This window comes from Pelodiscus sinensis, chromosome 9 (assembly GCF_049634645.1).
Source record: "Pelodiscus sinensis isolate JC-2024 chromosome 9, ASM4963464v1, whole genome shotgun sequence".
Lineage (NCBI taxonomy): Eukaryota > Metazoa > Chordata > Testudines > Trionychidae > Pelodiscus > Pelodiscus sinensis.
In genome coordinates this window covers 39,035,980-39,051,567 of record NC_134719.1, presented here as the reverse complement: position 1 = coordinate 39,051,567, position 15,588 = coordinate 39,035,980, and the positions used below count along the sequence as shown (strand labels likewise).

Sequence of the window (15,588 nt, the reverse complement as noted above, 5' to 3'; positions counted from 1 at the left end):
TATCTCTTAGGAAGGAATAAGATTCTGTCCTACCCTGATCCCCACAGAAAACCACCATAGCAAGCTTATTTACTTACACTTTACACAGGAAAGAACATTTGGTCCACTGTCTATTAGGCAGCCCAGTCCTCTGCACTCAGATCTGCAGGCTCTCTCAGCATTTCTTTCTGAAAGGCTGGAAAAATATTGAGGCCTCTCCTGCTGCAAACTTATTTTTCACTTTTTCAGGAAAAATTTAGAAGATAAATTGTTTGGGGAAAATGTATCTCAAAGCTATGGATGGAGGCAGGCACTTCCCTCCCCCCCCCTTTCCCCATTCTTTCTTGCTGGGTCATTCTCAATTTGACTTCTACAGTCTGAGAAACACTGTTTCAGAAATATTAAAAAGAGAAGAGAATATTGAAATAATGAGAGTCCAAATGAAAAGGTAAAAAGAAAGCATTATGACATCTTTATACAGATGAACAGTCAAAGTGCAACACAAGTAATCACTCATGCTAATAAGTCATGGGAAGACGAATGGAGCCAATTAAAGTCACAAATGAATATAACCCTAAATAAAACAAACTGATTTACCATGAAGTTTCCTGATAAATAACCAAGTTACCAACATTGAACTTCATATTACTCCTATTTGTTCACATTTTCTCAGTCAAGTAATAAAACAGCACAGTCTTACTGAAATCAGAAGTAGCAAGTTTGCAAAGATACAAAACAGTGGTGGTAGCCAAGTAAAAACTTCAAAACAGACTGGCTACGTCTAGACTGGCATGATTTTCCGCAAATGCTTTTAATGGAACAGGTTTTCCGTTAAAAGCATTTGCGGAAAAGAGCGTCTAGATTGGCACGGACGCTTTTGCGCAAAAGCACTTTTTGCGGAAAAGCGTCCGTGCCAATCTAGACGCGGTTTTGCGCAAGAAAGCCCCGATCGCCATTTTCACCATCGGGGCTTTTTTGCGCAAAACAATACCGTGTTGTCTACACTGGCCCTCTTGCGCAAAAGCATTTTCTCAAGAGGGCTTTTGCCCAAACGGGAGCAGTATAGCATTTCCGCAAGAACACTGACAATCTTACATGAGATCGTCAGTGTTCTTGCGGAAATTCAAGCGGCCAGTGTAGACAGCTGGCAAGTTTTTCGGAAAAACTTGCCAGTCTAGACGCAGCCACTATGTATATTGGCTACTTTATTTTGCATTCTGAAGTTCCAAAAGCATTATGAAAGTAGGACAGTTTGAACCTCTCTAGTCCCGCACACTTGAGACCTGACCAGTGCTGAACCAGAGAATTTACCAAATCATGGAAAGTCAATATTATAGTGAGTGTATCTTTTTATTTTTATTTCACAGAGGTAAATAAATGGAAAAGTGCTTTCAATGCTTGTTAATAATGTATGACTGTACTGCTACACCCTATAGACGCCTACACCTAGCCTAAGATTACCAGCTCTCTTCATAACAAAGTGCTAGTGTTGTTACATAATTTTACTGTACTGACACAAAGTAGTAAGTAGATAAAGCATAAAAAATGCTTATGTTTAGCAGCATTACCAGCACTTCCATTGCTTGCTGGTCTCTTAGAAGACATTTAGGGGTAATATAGAGTAAAATAATAGCACAGAACACTGAAAGCCAGGACTGATGCTGTAAACAAATTTTATGAGATTGCAGAAAATTTGGAAACACCCGCGATAAGAGGACAATTGACTAACTAAAATCATGCCAGACCATGGATGTTGCTAGACCAGAGTGTGCGTGCCAGATTAGAAAGGTTCAATTTATAGATTTAAATGATGAATTTGTTACAAATTTCAATGCAATTGTGATTTTCACATGCTGATATTAAATATTTGTAAAAGTTAGACTATTATCACTATAAGATGAGAAAAATCTGAGTGTCTTGTTCTTAGTTATAAAATGACCAATACTCAAAACCAGCCCTATAAAGACAATGAATATTCTTACTCTAGCCTTCCTACAATATATAATAATTTGGTTACTTTTATTATTGAATATCAACCATTTCCAATTCTTATAACAGTAATTTTGTCAGGCCCTGGGATTAAAAAAAACAAACAAAAAAAACAAAAACAAAACACAATTTTAGAGTCTACATCTCCCAAAGGCCTTATCGGGAATTGAAGGCACCCTGTACTTTTGAAAATCAAATCTTTAGGGACTTTAGGCAGTATGAGCTGCATAAAGTCAGCATATCTCACATTCAGTCCTGAAGTATTACAGCTGTTGAACCAAAGCATGCTGGCAACATCTTCATAACATTCTGTCTACACATCAGGGAGCGCTCAACACCGGCAATCACTGATGCATCTTCAAAATATTCCAGAATTTTTTACTGAACCAGGGACTCTCATTTAAAAAAAAAAAAAAAAAAAAAAAAAAAAAAAAAAAAAAAAAAGAGAGAGAGAGAGAGAGAGAGAGTAATGAAGACATATTTACTGCCATTATAGTCTGATCCTGCAACATGTTTCATGTGAGCAGACCCAGGGACTCCATGCAGCTGTAGATCACCCACCAGTATCAGTTTGCAAGATTAGGGTCTTAATTAGTTGCTGTAGATCACAAATCAAAGCATAGAAAGCAATTATAAAGTTTGTGTTTACAGAGTTTCATGTGCCATAATAGACTGCTGGAGTAAATGTTTATATTAATTTGCAGGGCTTGCCGAGCCGTGGCAAGCCCCGCTCACCAGCCGCGCTGTTCGGCGATCTGCACATGCGCAGATCGCCCGAACCTGGCTCTTCCAGGTTGTAATCTACTCGCCTGTGGTGAGTAGATTACATAGATTGTCGAGCCCTGTTAATTTGCACGGATTCACAAAAGTGTTTGGCAAGTGTTCCGTGCAAATGTTTTGTAACAGTCCTATTTTTTTCTTTTTTGTTTTACTGAAAGTTAAATTTAAAATAAACAAGTGTCAAATTGTCTTTATTGTTAAAATTTCAGCCTTCACAGTAATAATTATCGGCCAACATAAGTTGCACTCACGTTGGCTAAAATCAAAATTCATTTGACATTTTCGTGGTTGAGGCTCTTTGAGAACACAGGCAATGAGTGACATGACGTTCTGCTCCAGAGGAATGTTAGTACATTGGATGATCAATGTGTTTTTCCACAGGGGAAAAATAATGAAAACTGGAAAATGTTTAATCAAGATACCTGCATTTCTGCAAAAATTGAGACCGAAGAGAATTGGAGATTCAGTACCTAAGTAAGTACTGAGGCAAAGGCAAGTTTAACTATAGTTCAAGTTCTGCAATTCATCACAAGTTATTAAAGAGAGTGAGTTTACTAGAAAGTAAACACTGGCCTAATGCAAACAAGTAAGTTGGAAGTTTGTAAATTAATTCAAGTTATAGGGGTTTGTGCATACCTCCCGTGTTTGCTTCTTGATAATGGAAGACTAAAAAGGGTCATGAAATGAGTCAATTCCACAGCTGACAAATACATTACAGTGGGAAATGTTATTAACAAGACTTTGGCAACGAGGAGGGGGAAAAGAACCTGTCAGAATTTTGCTAAAACTGGTGCAATGCACAGAATATGAAGCTTGGGGGGTGGGCGTGGGTGTGGGTGTGTGTGGCGCCCATTCATCTCGAGAGACAGTGGTAAGCAGTGGCAATCTATGAGTTGTGCCTGGATCTGCAACTTCTTTCATGGCTTATGCATCGAATATTGGATTTGCACAGTCGATTACAATAGCTACATGCCAGTCTACTTCTGTTTTCATGAGTCTTAGAATTTTTCTTTTTGAGGCAGAGTTCTTTTGCATGACTTGCACAAGTCCTATTGAAAAATGACGTGCCCTGTTGTCATAATTGTTGCCAGGTATTGCAATCTGATGACAGATTCCCAAGAGCTTGGATTGATGTTAAACCTTTTCATAAGGTTTTTACATATATCCTTGAATCTTAACTTTGACCTTCCTCTTGCCCTTGCTCCACTTGTTAGTTCACCAAAGAGGATTTCTTTGGGAAGGCATTTATCACGCATTCTGCTCACATGGCCAAGCCACCGGAGTCTTCTATTGTTAAGGATCGCTATGAGACTGGGTATGCCAGCTCTTGATAGGACATCTACATTTGAAACTTTGATTTGCCACTTAATATTCATGATTCTGCGAAGGCAGCAAAAGTGGAAACTGAGTCTTTTCTCTCAGCATGAGTAAGTACTGTATTTTAGTGAATATATCCCGCACCCAAATATAACCTGCACCCTAATATACCCCACAGTTTTTGCTATTTTAGTTAAAAAAAAAATCTTGTATACCCCACGCATGAGTATAACCCGCGGGTTATACAAGACTGTACCGGGGGTATATTTAGGGTGCAGGGGTGCGGGGTGTTAGGCTCCCAGCCTGCAACTGAACAATGAGGGGAAACTTACAAGGGGTGCAGCAGCCAGGAACGCTCCAGATCCAAGGCAGAGGCATCCCCAGCAGAGGTGCAAAGTGGGAGACTCCCAGCCCGGGCTGACAAAGGGAACAAGCCTGGAGCAAGTTGCAGGTGCGGGGCTTGGCAGCCAGCAGCAGCGGCGGGAGTCTGCAGGCGGCCACAGCTCACAGGAGTGGGGCATGGTGCTTGTTGCTCATTGCTCCTGCACGATACAGCCGGGCGCCCTTCCCTGCCTGCAGCTGCCGCACGCCAGACCCACTGCACACTAGCTTGTTGCTCCTGGGCATGATTCGGGGTGGCAGGGCAGGCGCTGGTCCATGAGCAACAAGCGAGCGTGCAGCAGGTCCGGTGTGCGGCGGCAGCTGCAGTCGCGGGCTGGGAGCCTAACCCCACCCCAGCAAACGTAGTAAAAGGGTGGGGAGGAGGGGATCCTCTTCCATCGAGTAAAAAAAACCCTATATGCCCTGCACACGAGTATAGCCCACGGGGGGAGGCGGGGTTTGTAAAAAAGAATATAACCCATGGGTTATATTCGCTAAAAGACGGTAGTCCATGTCTCAGATCCATAAAGTAAGATACTTAATATGCACGCTTAGTATATCAGTATCTTTGTTTTCAATGTCAGTTTGGGATTGTTCCATGCTCGTTTCGTAAGTCTGTCAAATGTTGTGGCTGCCTTCTCAATTCTGATGTTCAGTTCTTTGTCCATGGAGAGATTTGTGGTGACAGTAGACCCAAGGTAACAGAATTGTTGAACCACCTCTAATTGACTGTCATTCAAAATGACCTTGGGTGGTTGAGATACACCTTGAGCAAACAACAGTTTTCTTCACGCTTATGTTGAAAGAGAACAGTTTAGTAACTCTGAACAGAGAATCCATCAGTGCCTGTAGCGTGTCTTCATTATGTGCGACAAGCACTGCATCATCTGCGAATAGGAGTTCTCTAATGAGAACTTTCTTGACCTTAGTTTTAGCATTGAGTCATATTAGGTTGTAAAGAGAATCATCTAACCTTGTGTGGAGAAATACATCACTGTGTGAGCGGCGAGGAGTCCTGTGGCACCTTATAGACTAACCGAAGTGTTGGAGCACAAGCTTTCGTGGGCAAAGAACCACTTCGTCAGATATATGCATCTGACGAAGTGGGTCTTTGCCCACAAAAGCTTGTGCTCCAACACTTCGGTTAGTCTATAAGGTGCCACAGGACTCCTCGCCGCTTTTGCAGATTCAGATTAACAAGGCTACCCCTCTGATACATCACTGTGTGAGTTTAGAAATGCACAATTTAATAGGACTGAGAAGAATATACAAAAGAGGGTAGGAGCAAGGACACATCCCTGTTTGACTCTACTCTTCACCACAAAGGGTTCAGATGTAGATACATCATAGTACACTGTTGCTTTCATATCTTCATGAAAAGATATTATGAGCTTCAGTAGAGTTGGTGGACAGCCAATCTTAGTTAACACTTTGTACAGTCCTGATCTACTGACTGTATCAAATGCCTTTGCTAAGTCCACAAATGCTATAAACAACTACAAGAAAAATGCAAAAAGCAGGGAAAGCTGCTGTCAGAGAAAAAAATCATGTCCATTGTTGACCTGCCAGCCCTGAAGCCACACTGTGTTACTGGATAAACTTGATCTGCGAGTTTTTGCAAGCAATTAAAAAAATGACACGGGCAAATGCTTTACTTGTAATGCTTTGCAGAGATGCCTCTGAGGTTGTTACAGTCCCCCTTATTGCCTTTGTTTTTATAGAGAGTAATGGTGTTTGCGTCCCTCATATCATGAGGGACCCTTGCCAACATTTTATAGGTAACTCATAGAGGAAGGGGATGAGGACAGCCTTGTTAGCCTTTAGGACTTCAGCTGGAATCCCATCATTACCTGGTGCTTTTCCACTGGAGAGAGCATTACGTACTTGGGAAAGCTCTTCCACTGGAGGCTCTACATCTAACACTAACATTTTTGGAAGAGTTGGAATGAGGTTATCAAGTTCAGGATGTATGGTATGCTTATGGGAGTAAAGACTTGAGTAGTGTTCCACCCATTGGGACATCTGTTGGTTTTTATCTGTGATCACCTATCTAAATGGATAGGTAATCACAGATAAAAACAGATGTTTCAGTGGAGCAACTCTGGTAACATTTGGTCCAAGTGCTTTTTTCAGTCCATCATACATGGTTTCCAGGTCGCCCATTCAAATGCTTTTTGATTTCCACAACATAGATCGGCCCATTACTTGTTTGCACACCGCCTGGATTCTCTCTGAAGAACAGATCTTGTATGGTGGAGCTGATCTCTTGAACTTTGTGATGGATTCTTTGTGTTGTTCAGAAAAGCTTTGTTTTTTTCTTCAAGAACAGGCCTGAGAATGTCAATGTTTTCATCAATTCAGTCTTTGTTGGAAAATTTCTGTGTTCCAAAGGCAGAGGTGGCATATTCATATATTGCAGCACTCAGCATGGACCATGTCCCGTCAACAGACTGCTGGACAGGTTTGTCTTCCATTTTGCAAGTGAATTCTTCCACAAAGACAGAGCATTTCAATGCAGTACCGAGGGTGCTAACCTTTGGTTTTCTGCAATCCTTTGATGTATGAAGTTTCTTTGGAGCAATTTTCACTCTACTGATAATGAATGAGTGATCAGTGTCACAATCTGTACTGTGATACACACATGTAAATTTAACGGAGTTAAGATGTTTTCTTTGGACCAGTACAAGGTTGAGTTGATGCCAGTAACCGGATCTGGGATGGCGCCATGAGACCTTGTAGCAGTCTTTTAAGTTGAAAAAAGTATTAGTGATGGAGAGATGATTCTGAGAACTGAATTCAAGAAGCCTTTGGCCATTTTCATTTATTTTCCCAATGCTGTGATGACCTAGGCAAATGGGCCAAAGACTGGCGATTGCATCCCACTCTTGCATTAAAATAATCAAAGATATACAATTGTTCACAGGATGAACAGGAATTGATACCTTTCTGACGATTATCTTAGAAGTGATCCTTGTCTTCAGTACACAATGTTAGTGTGGGTGTGTAAGTACTTAAGATGTTAACATATCCTGACTTGGTGCTGAGCTTTAGGGATATAACGCGTTCTGATTCAGCTATGGGTGTATTGATAAAGTTCATCAGATTGTTTCAAACAGCAAAGCCAACTCCATAAAGATGGCGTTTCTCTGAACTCAAACCCTTCCAGAAGAAGGTGCAGTTGGTTTCTTTTACTAATCCAACATCTGCCAATCTGGTCTCCTGGAGAGCAGCAATGTCAACATTCAATTTATGTAACATTCAATCTGGTCTATGACTGCTGTTTTACGTATTGAATCCGTGTTTGTAAGCTCATGATCAGGTTCAAGTCCAGGACACATTGTCCACACATTCCAGCTACCAAGCCAGAGGCAAGTTGGTTGATTGTATACACTGTAGTAGCTGTGTATAGCTGTGTGTGGGTAAGTGTCTCCTCCTGCGCGCTGCATTGCCTGAGCTAGTGTTTGAGGAAAGTGCGTAGCCCAAGTGGCACTATCCCTCTCTCAGTTGCCCCAGTTAGATCCAAAGTAAAGACAAGAGCCAGTACGTTAGGAACTGAGGTAACTGCAGGAGATGCCAGAAAAGCAGATTGGATGAAACCTCACTGTTAACCGCTTTAGGGTCTCCACTGTGGATTATCTGTCTGGGTTTATTCCCATAGCCTTTGGATCTCCTGAACCTACCCGCAAGGCAGTGGGGAATTTTCTGTCAGGGTTCTCTTCCCTGGGGTGATGTAAGGAGTCACTATCCCTCGGATGTCAGTGACCAATCATCAGGGCTCGCCAAACCGCGGTGAGCCCTGCTCGCCAGCTGTGCTGTCTGGCGATCTGTGCATGCGCAGATCGCCCAAACCCGGCACTTCCGGTTTACAATCTACTCACCACGGGCAAGTAGATTATATTATTTGTCGAGCCCTGCCAATCACGGTTCATACGCCAATTGGATTATCCAAAGTAATCCAGGGACCCAAATATCCCAGACCCTCAACCAGCAGAGTGAGGGGGTAGGGCAGTCTTATTTAATGGCGGGTTACACTCGCCATGTCACAACATCGTCATCGGGCACTTGTGACTTTTAGTCAGAGCATCAGATACCACCCAATGTCTCATCACACCCTGATAATGTTGACGCTGCCGGTCCATGGCTGCATATTCACATGACAAAGCGCACTTATTTTGCAGCAAACCTCTGAAAAGAAGCCCCCTCCTATCCTCCACCTGGAGACATACCGGGTAGCATGCAGTTCTACCAACCGGCAGAATACGGGCCATTTAACATACAAACAAATGTTGTTTTGTTATGATGGTTTTATTCCTTAAATCTTTTTTTGCAGCTGTGTGTGTCAGTAAATCTTTCTGCCAAGATCTAAGGACTTAGTAAAAATAGTAAAATATTCTGTGAGTGGGAAGCAGTATACAGATGGCAATTAGAATGCACAGAAATTCTCAGCAACTAAACGTCTACCAAAAAAGTATTGTTGAACTAGTTTATGTACTGGAATTTAGATATCTATTAACACTTCCTAAATGTCACAAGCTTTGCTAAATGGTAGGAGTCAGAAAAATGACATTTTTTTCCATATTTGGTCTCTATACTACGTGCATAAAGTCACAATTGGTTTTGTAAATAATTTCACTTGGAACAATCCCAATTACTGTGCTTCTTGTTTTAAAAACTCTCCACAGACTTGCTCCACTCTCAAAAAAATCACTCTTAACACTGATTTCCTCTAGGTCCCTTCCTATTAATTCTCCATAGTTGTCAGGCACACTTTCAACTGTAACTCTTCACACAGCTAAACTTCTTCCATCCAACCCATTTCAAATCTCAACTCAGTCTCTTTCTTTTGCTCTTCTATTTGTGACTCATTCTATTTGTAATAGGGATGTTAATTATTGAGTATTTGTATAAATGTGTAACCACTGCAAATGTTAGCAGTTACACGTTTACACCTGCCAGGGGGAGGGAGGCAGGTGAACATTGGCTCCCATCTCTCCCCACTGCCTCTGACAAAGAAGTAGCAGTGCAGGGGACAAGTAGTTCCGCAGAAGTCAATATGTGTGGGGAGCCAGCTTGAAAGTCATTTCCCAAGTGTACCAGCTCCCACCTTCCCCCCCCACCTTCCCTGTGCTGCTGCCACTCTATCAAAGGCAGTGGGGTGGGTGGAAGGCAGCTCTGCAGGAGCTGATTGTGGGGAGCTGGCTTTTAAGAGGTTGAAACTGAGGTTGCAACATTGCAATTTCTCGCCATGCTTACTTTCTACAGCAATTTTTCACATTCAATAAAAAATGCTCTAACAACATTTCTCTCCTCTCTCCACCTTCAGAAACTGAACAATCTGCTCATTCAATAAAGCTTTGTTTTCAATACGACTTCTTCCTCAGGACAGCTTTTCTACTTTCCCTATCTACATTAATTTTCTACCCAGCTAAGGAGTTAAAAAACCTGAAATGAAATATTTCCATGATGGGAATATAAAATTCATTCAGTACAAAGAGCACATTGATTTCACTTTGTTCTAGTACAGCTATTAAGCTCCCCGAGCACAATATTACATTTCCCCCATTTACAATCATGAGTGTCAGAAAATGCATTTATAAAAATTTCTCCCCAAGATAGTCACATAAGACAACTTATTTGCTAAAACTTCCCTCTCTTTAGGAATTCTTTTCAGCTATGCTTTAAACAGATAGTATTCTGTGGCTAAGAGTTAGAAAGCCTCTTAAAGGATAGTGAGGGACAGAATGTCACTGACACTTTGGCACCTCAAAGTGGAAGATTGAAGTCTGACAAGGAGTCCAATGATAAACTCGCTTGCGTCTAGTTGAAAATATTACTGCAGCTTCTTTGGGACAAGGGCAGCATCTTCCTAAGTATTTGTAGAAAACCTAGCAGAGTGAGGACTTAATTCCGATTGTGGGCTTTTGGGCACTGTTGCAAAACACATCTTTATTTTCTTTCAATGAAAGAAATCAAGTGGAAAATCTTTTTATTTAAAAAGGACCTTGTATGCATATATACAAACAGTAAGCAATTAGACATTAGGAACTTCAAGTATTATATGAGATATTTAAAGTTCTCTGAGGTTAAATCTTGCAGCTCCTTCTCTCTCACTTCTTACTCACAAATATAGAACCCAGAATAAGGATTTTACAAGTTAGAGGACAGGTAAAAAAGATCAAATATTCAATATTCCTCAGTAAGAAATTGAGGAACTCCCTGAGTTGAACCTAGTAACAATAATGCTTATGAGTTTAAGAGTTACTGCACTGCAACTGCCTTCTGATTAGGGATTTCATCATGCAGATGAATACGTAATTAACTGATAAACCTGGGCTTATCAGTTAATCTTGTCAACTACACACATCCCCCCACCTTGCTGTCTCTGTATCAGAAGAAAGGGGGGGCGGTGTGAGCTAATGCCCATGAGGAGCTGGCTTTAAAACTGGCTCCCCATGAGCACCAGATCTGTCTGCCCCCCGCCCCATCCCCACGCTTCTGCCTCTGATAGGGTATGTCTACACTACAAAGTTAGTTTGAACTAACGGATGTTAGTTCGAACTAACTTTCATAGGCGCTACACTAGCGCTCCGTTAGTTCGAATTTAATTCGAATTAACAGAGCGCTTAGTTCGAACTAGGTAATCCTCATTCCACGAGGATTAAGCCTAGTTCGAACTAGCTAGTTCGAAATAAGGGCTGTGTAGACTCTTAATTCGAACTAGTGGGAGGCAAGCCCTCCCCAGGTTTCCCTAGTGGCCACTCTGGCCAACACCAGGGAAACTCTACTGCCCCCCTCCCGGCCCCGGACCCCTTAAAGGGGCACGGGCTGGCTACGGTGCCCGTGCCAGGTGCAAGCCTGCCAGCACCCAGCCAGCAGACCCTGCACCTGGCACGGATCGAGCCACCCACCCGATGACCCCCAGCCCTCCCCCTCTTCCCAGGACCAGGCTGGCGGCTCCCGGGAGCTTGCCCGAGACCGCAAGAGGCGGGCACCCGCCTGGTCTAGTGCGGACATCGTGGACCTCGTCCACGACCTCCGCACTAGGCACAGGAAAGTGGCCGGCTTGCGCAGGATAGCTGCCAGCCTGGCCACCCAGGAGCAGGTGTGCAACAGAATCAAGGGGGTCCACTGAGACCCCCGACCCTGAGCCCTGAGCTTACAATGGCCGTCCTGGGTCAGACCAAAGGTCCATCTAGCCCAGTAGCCTGTCTGCCGACAGCGGCCAACCCTAGGGACCCTGGAGGGGATGGACCGAGGACAGTGACTAAGCCATTTGTCTCGTGCCATCCCTCTCCAGCCTTCCACAAACCTTGGGCAGGGACACCACTTCTACCCCCTGGCTAAGACTACTCCATGGACCCAACCTCCATGACTTGATCTCACTTCCCTTTAAACTCTGTTCCAGTTCTAGCCTTCACAGCCTCCTGCAGCAAGGAGTTCCACAGGTTGACTCTTTGCTTTGTGAAGAACAACTTTTTGTTACTAGTTTGAAGCCTGCTACCCATTCCTTTCCTTTGGTGTCCTCTAGTCCTTCTTTATGGGAACTAATGAAGAACTTTTCTATATGCACCGTCCCCACCCACCTCCTGCTTTTATAGACCTCTATCCTGTCCCCCCTCTGCCTCCTCTTTTATAAGCTGAAAAGTCCCAGTCTCTTTAGCCTCTCTTCATATGGGACCTGTTCCCAACTCCTGATCATTTTAGTTGCCCTCCCCTCTCCCAGCCTCTCTCTTCCCCTCTCCCACCTCCTTTTCCCAGTCTCCCCCAGTTTTGTTCAATAAGGACAGATTCCATTTTGGAAGACACGTTATCTTTATTTTGTACATCAAGAAGAGGGGCTAGGGAAGGGTAAGTGGAAGGAGGTGAGAGAGGAATGGGGCACGAGCCCCCGATGAGGAGGACTGGGCTGGCTCTGCGGGCTTCTGGGGGTGGAAGCTCTCCTGTAGCCCCCCAATTGCCTCCTCTCCCCAGATGGCAGCCTGCGGCAAGTGCAGCCGGGCTGATGGCCGAGTACTGTGACGTGCCCAGTGTGGGCACTCAAAGCCAGGACTGCTTTGCAAGCGGGGCACCCCTGAGAACTGTCTGTCCGGGGTGGGGGTCGGGTCCCTTTAAGCACAGCCCTCGGCTAGCCTGAAAAAGCATCTCCACGCTCTAAGTCCTCCTCTGATGCACTGCTGGCACTGCTTCCGTCCGGTTCAGGGTCCACTTAATGTGGACGCACTAGTTCGAATTACCAAAACGCTAATTCGAACTAGTTTTTAGTTCTAGCTGCGTTAGTTAATTCGAACTAAGCTAATTCGAACTAATTCGAACTAAGTTAGTTCGAATTAGTGCTGTAGTGTAGACATACCCATAGAGAGGCAGCAGTGCAGAAGGTAATGGAGGGGTAGGCTGGAGCCAATACATGTGGGAAGCCAGTTTTCAAGCCAGCTCCCCATGCTTATCAGCTCCTGCAGACCTGCCTGCCTTGCCCTCTTGCTGCCTCCTACAGAGGCAGTGGGGGGGGAAGGGCGGAAGGAGCTGGTGCTTGGGGGAACTGGCTTAAAAGTCCATTCCCCCCCAGCACTCTCTCTCCAGTGCTGCCTGCCCCCTCCCCACTGCACTGCTGCTTCTATCAGAAACAGCAGCATGGGGCGGGGGGAGGCAGGAGAGGCTCCCAGAAAGCAGCCTCTGCCCGCGGTGGGCCCCAGCTCCCCGCGGACAGAGCTTGCTCCATGGGATGTGGAGCAGCCTCTGTCTGCAGTGAGTTTGGGCCTACTACGGACAGAGGCTGCTTTGTGGGAGCCTCCCCTGCCTCCATGCTGCTGCCTCTGTCCACGGGAAACTCAGGCGTGGCAGGCAGCTGGGCAGTAGGCAGCTAGTCTGCATGAGAAGTTGATTTTTAAACTGGCTTCCCTCACAGACCAGCTCCCAGCTGCCTCCCCACACTGCTGCCTGTCACACAGAGACAGCAGCACGGAGTTGCAGGGGACTTTCCGGGAGATGGGTGGAAATGCAATGGCTGCCAGCCCCACTCTCAGGGACAGGGCAGACTGGCAATCAAAATAGGCCCGGGAAATGGACTGAGAACGGCCCACTTTTTCACATCAAAGAATTTTTTAAAAATTTACTCTTTGACGCCCATTAGCCACACCCCTGACTCCCATTTGCCAGGCCTCTGGAGGTAACACTCTCAGGGAAAGATGGACATATGACCAGAAGTAAAAGGTGTCATGTGACCCCTCTAAGGACTTTTCCCACCACCCTCCTACCAATAGGGATTAGTTTGGCCCCCACCAAACCTCCCTCATGCAACTACAGCCGGTCCCCAAGTTGCGAACGGTAGACTTACAACCATGCGCAGTTACAACTGAAACTGTTGTAAATGGCAGACCCCGAGTTACGAACGCAATCCGCGTTTACAAACAGCGTGGTCGCGTGTAACTCTATGGGGTATGACTTACGAACAAACCGAGTTATGACCAATTGCTTGGTCCATAACCGGTTCGTAAGTTGGAGAGAGGCTGTATCCTGCAATTGTAACTATGTGTGTGACATTAACTCGGGGGCAGAGAGGCTGGGGGAAATGTTCCCTCTAAGGGTATGTCTAGACTACATGGCTCTGGCGACAGAGGCATGTAGATTAGGCTACCCAGCATAGGAAAATAAAGCGGCGATTTAAATAATCGCCACTTCATTTAAATTAAAATGGCTGCCGATCAGCTGTTTGTCAGCTCAGGGCGCTAGTCTGGACGCTCCGCGGTCGACATCGAAAGCATTTGTTGACCGCCCCGTTATGCCTCGTGGGATAGTCATGTCACTGCTAAAATGTTAGTAGTGACATGACTATTCAATTACGTGGTATCTAACATCCCTATTTTTGATAACAAAAAATACTTCACAACCTGAGGAGTCTGGAGCCAGCCCATGACCATATATCAAACTTCACAAAATGCCCCCCATGCGAAAATTATTGCTTACCCATGCTGAAGTATCAAATTTCTCCCTTTTTTTAAAATGGTACATATGCTGTATTCATGTATATATCATTGTAGAGGAGGTGTAGGGAACCTAAGGCTTGGAGGCCGGATATGGCACCCAGTTTGCCTGAATCTGGCTCCCAAGGCTCAGAGCTCCCCCTCAGCATTGGGGAGCCCGCACTGGTACTCCAGCCCCTCTACCGTCCCACCATGGGGTTAGAGCACACAAAATCTACTGGCCTGTAGCCTGGGCTCCCTTAGGCACTGGTGTGTAAGGGAAATGTGAGGAGTGTATTTCTTCTTCTCAGTCTGGGGTCACGTCAGTGAGGGCATGGGGTGGAGTTTTTTTGTTTTGTTTTTTTGCTTTTCACTTTTGTGCAGCCCCTGACTGATTTTCCTGTGTGTCAGTGGTCCCTGACTCAAAAAAGATTCCTCAGCCCTGTTGTAGAGAAAGGCCTGAGCTGCAAAATTCAGATTCTAAACCGAATTTCCCCAAAATCTGTGGGTGCTGAGTTCTGGGTTTTGCTTCAGGCTCCACCTCAAATATAAACACATATATAGGGTTTGTCAGCATTACAATGGTAGTTCCAGATACAACTCAAATACTGCCTCCATCCAAACTCCTGTCCAAGCACAAAACCCTCCAATTTGAATTAAGTGCTGCTTTAAATTCAAGATTATTTTAAGGGATTATGGGTTGAATCATGAGTGCTGCTGATGGCTAAAATAATAAGGAGGATGCAGTTACAAGACTGGGTTATCACAATAAATAACTGCTAATAAAACCATTCTGTGTAATTTGAGTGCCATTTCACAGTGTGGCCATTCTCAGTCAAGCTTCATTGTTTCAATGAAGACAAAAGCACAGGTGTTTGTCAGCAAAAACAGCACTTACACATAAAATTACACCTTAGTACAATGCAGATGAATTAACATAGTAGAAGCTTAGCTTTTGAATGGTCTGTTGTATGAGTTTTCCACTATGCTCCTTTTGCCTCAAACATCATCCTTCTTTCATTACACAAAATGTTCTCAGTCTGACCCAAATTCTTCCTCAAAAGTTACTTTTTCCTTTGCTTTCCACAAATGACCTCCCTTCCTGTGGGGCGAGAAGAGGGGGCTATGAGCAGGTGGGGGGGGGCACCATAATAAACCAGGCAGCAGGACAGATATTAGACTTACT

General features: G+C 44.4%; 1 protein-coding gene across 3 annotated transcripts in view; it reads right to left on the bottom strand.

Annotated features, from left to right (window-relative positions):
* Positions 1–15,588, bottom strand: part of SLC35A3 (solute carrier family 35 member A3) — a 37,492-nt gene that overhangs the window by 20,720 nt on the left and 1,184 nt on the right. The window contains exon 2 of one of the 3 annotated variants that reach the window (XM_075936607.1): positions 15,301–15,504. The exons of 1 other annotated variant lie outside the window; for it this stretch is intronic. Coding sequence is in view for 1 of the 2 variants with exons in the window: in XM_075936605.1 (XP_075792720.1) it covers positions 2,216–2,254 (39 nt within the window). In the remaining variant the exon portion in view is untranslated. Of the gene's footprint in view, positions 1–2,215; positions 2,337–15,300; positions 15,505–15,588 lie in introns of those variants that run through there. One more of the 3 variants, XM_075936605.1, reaches the window with a different exon arrangement.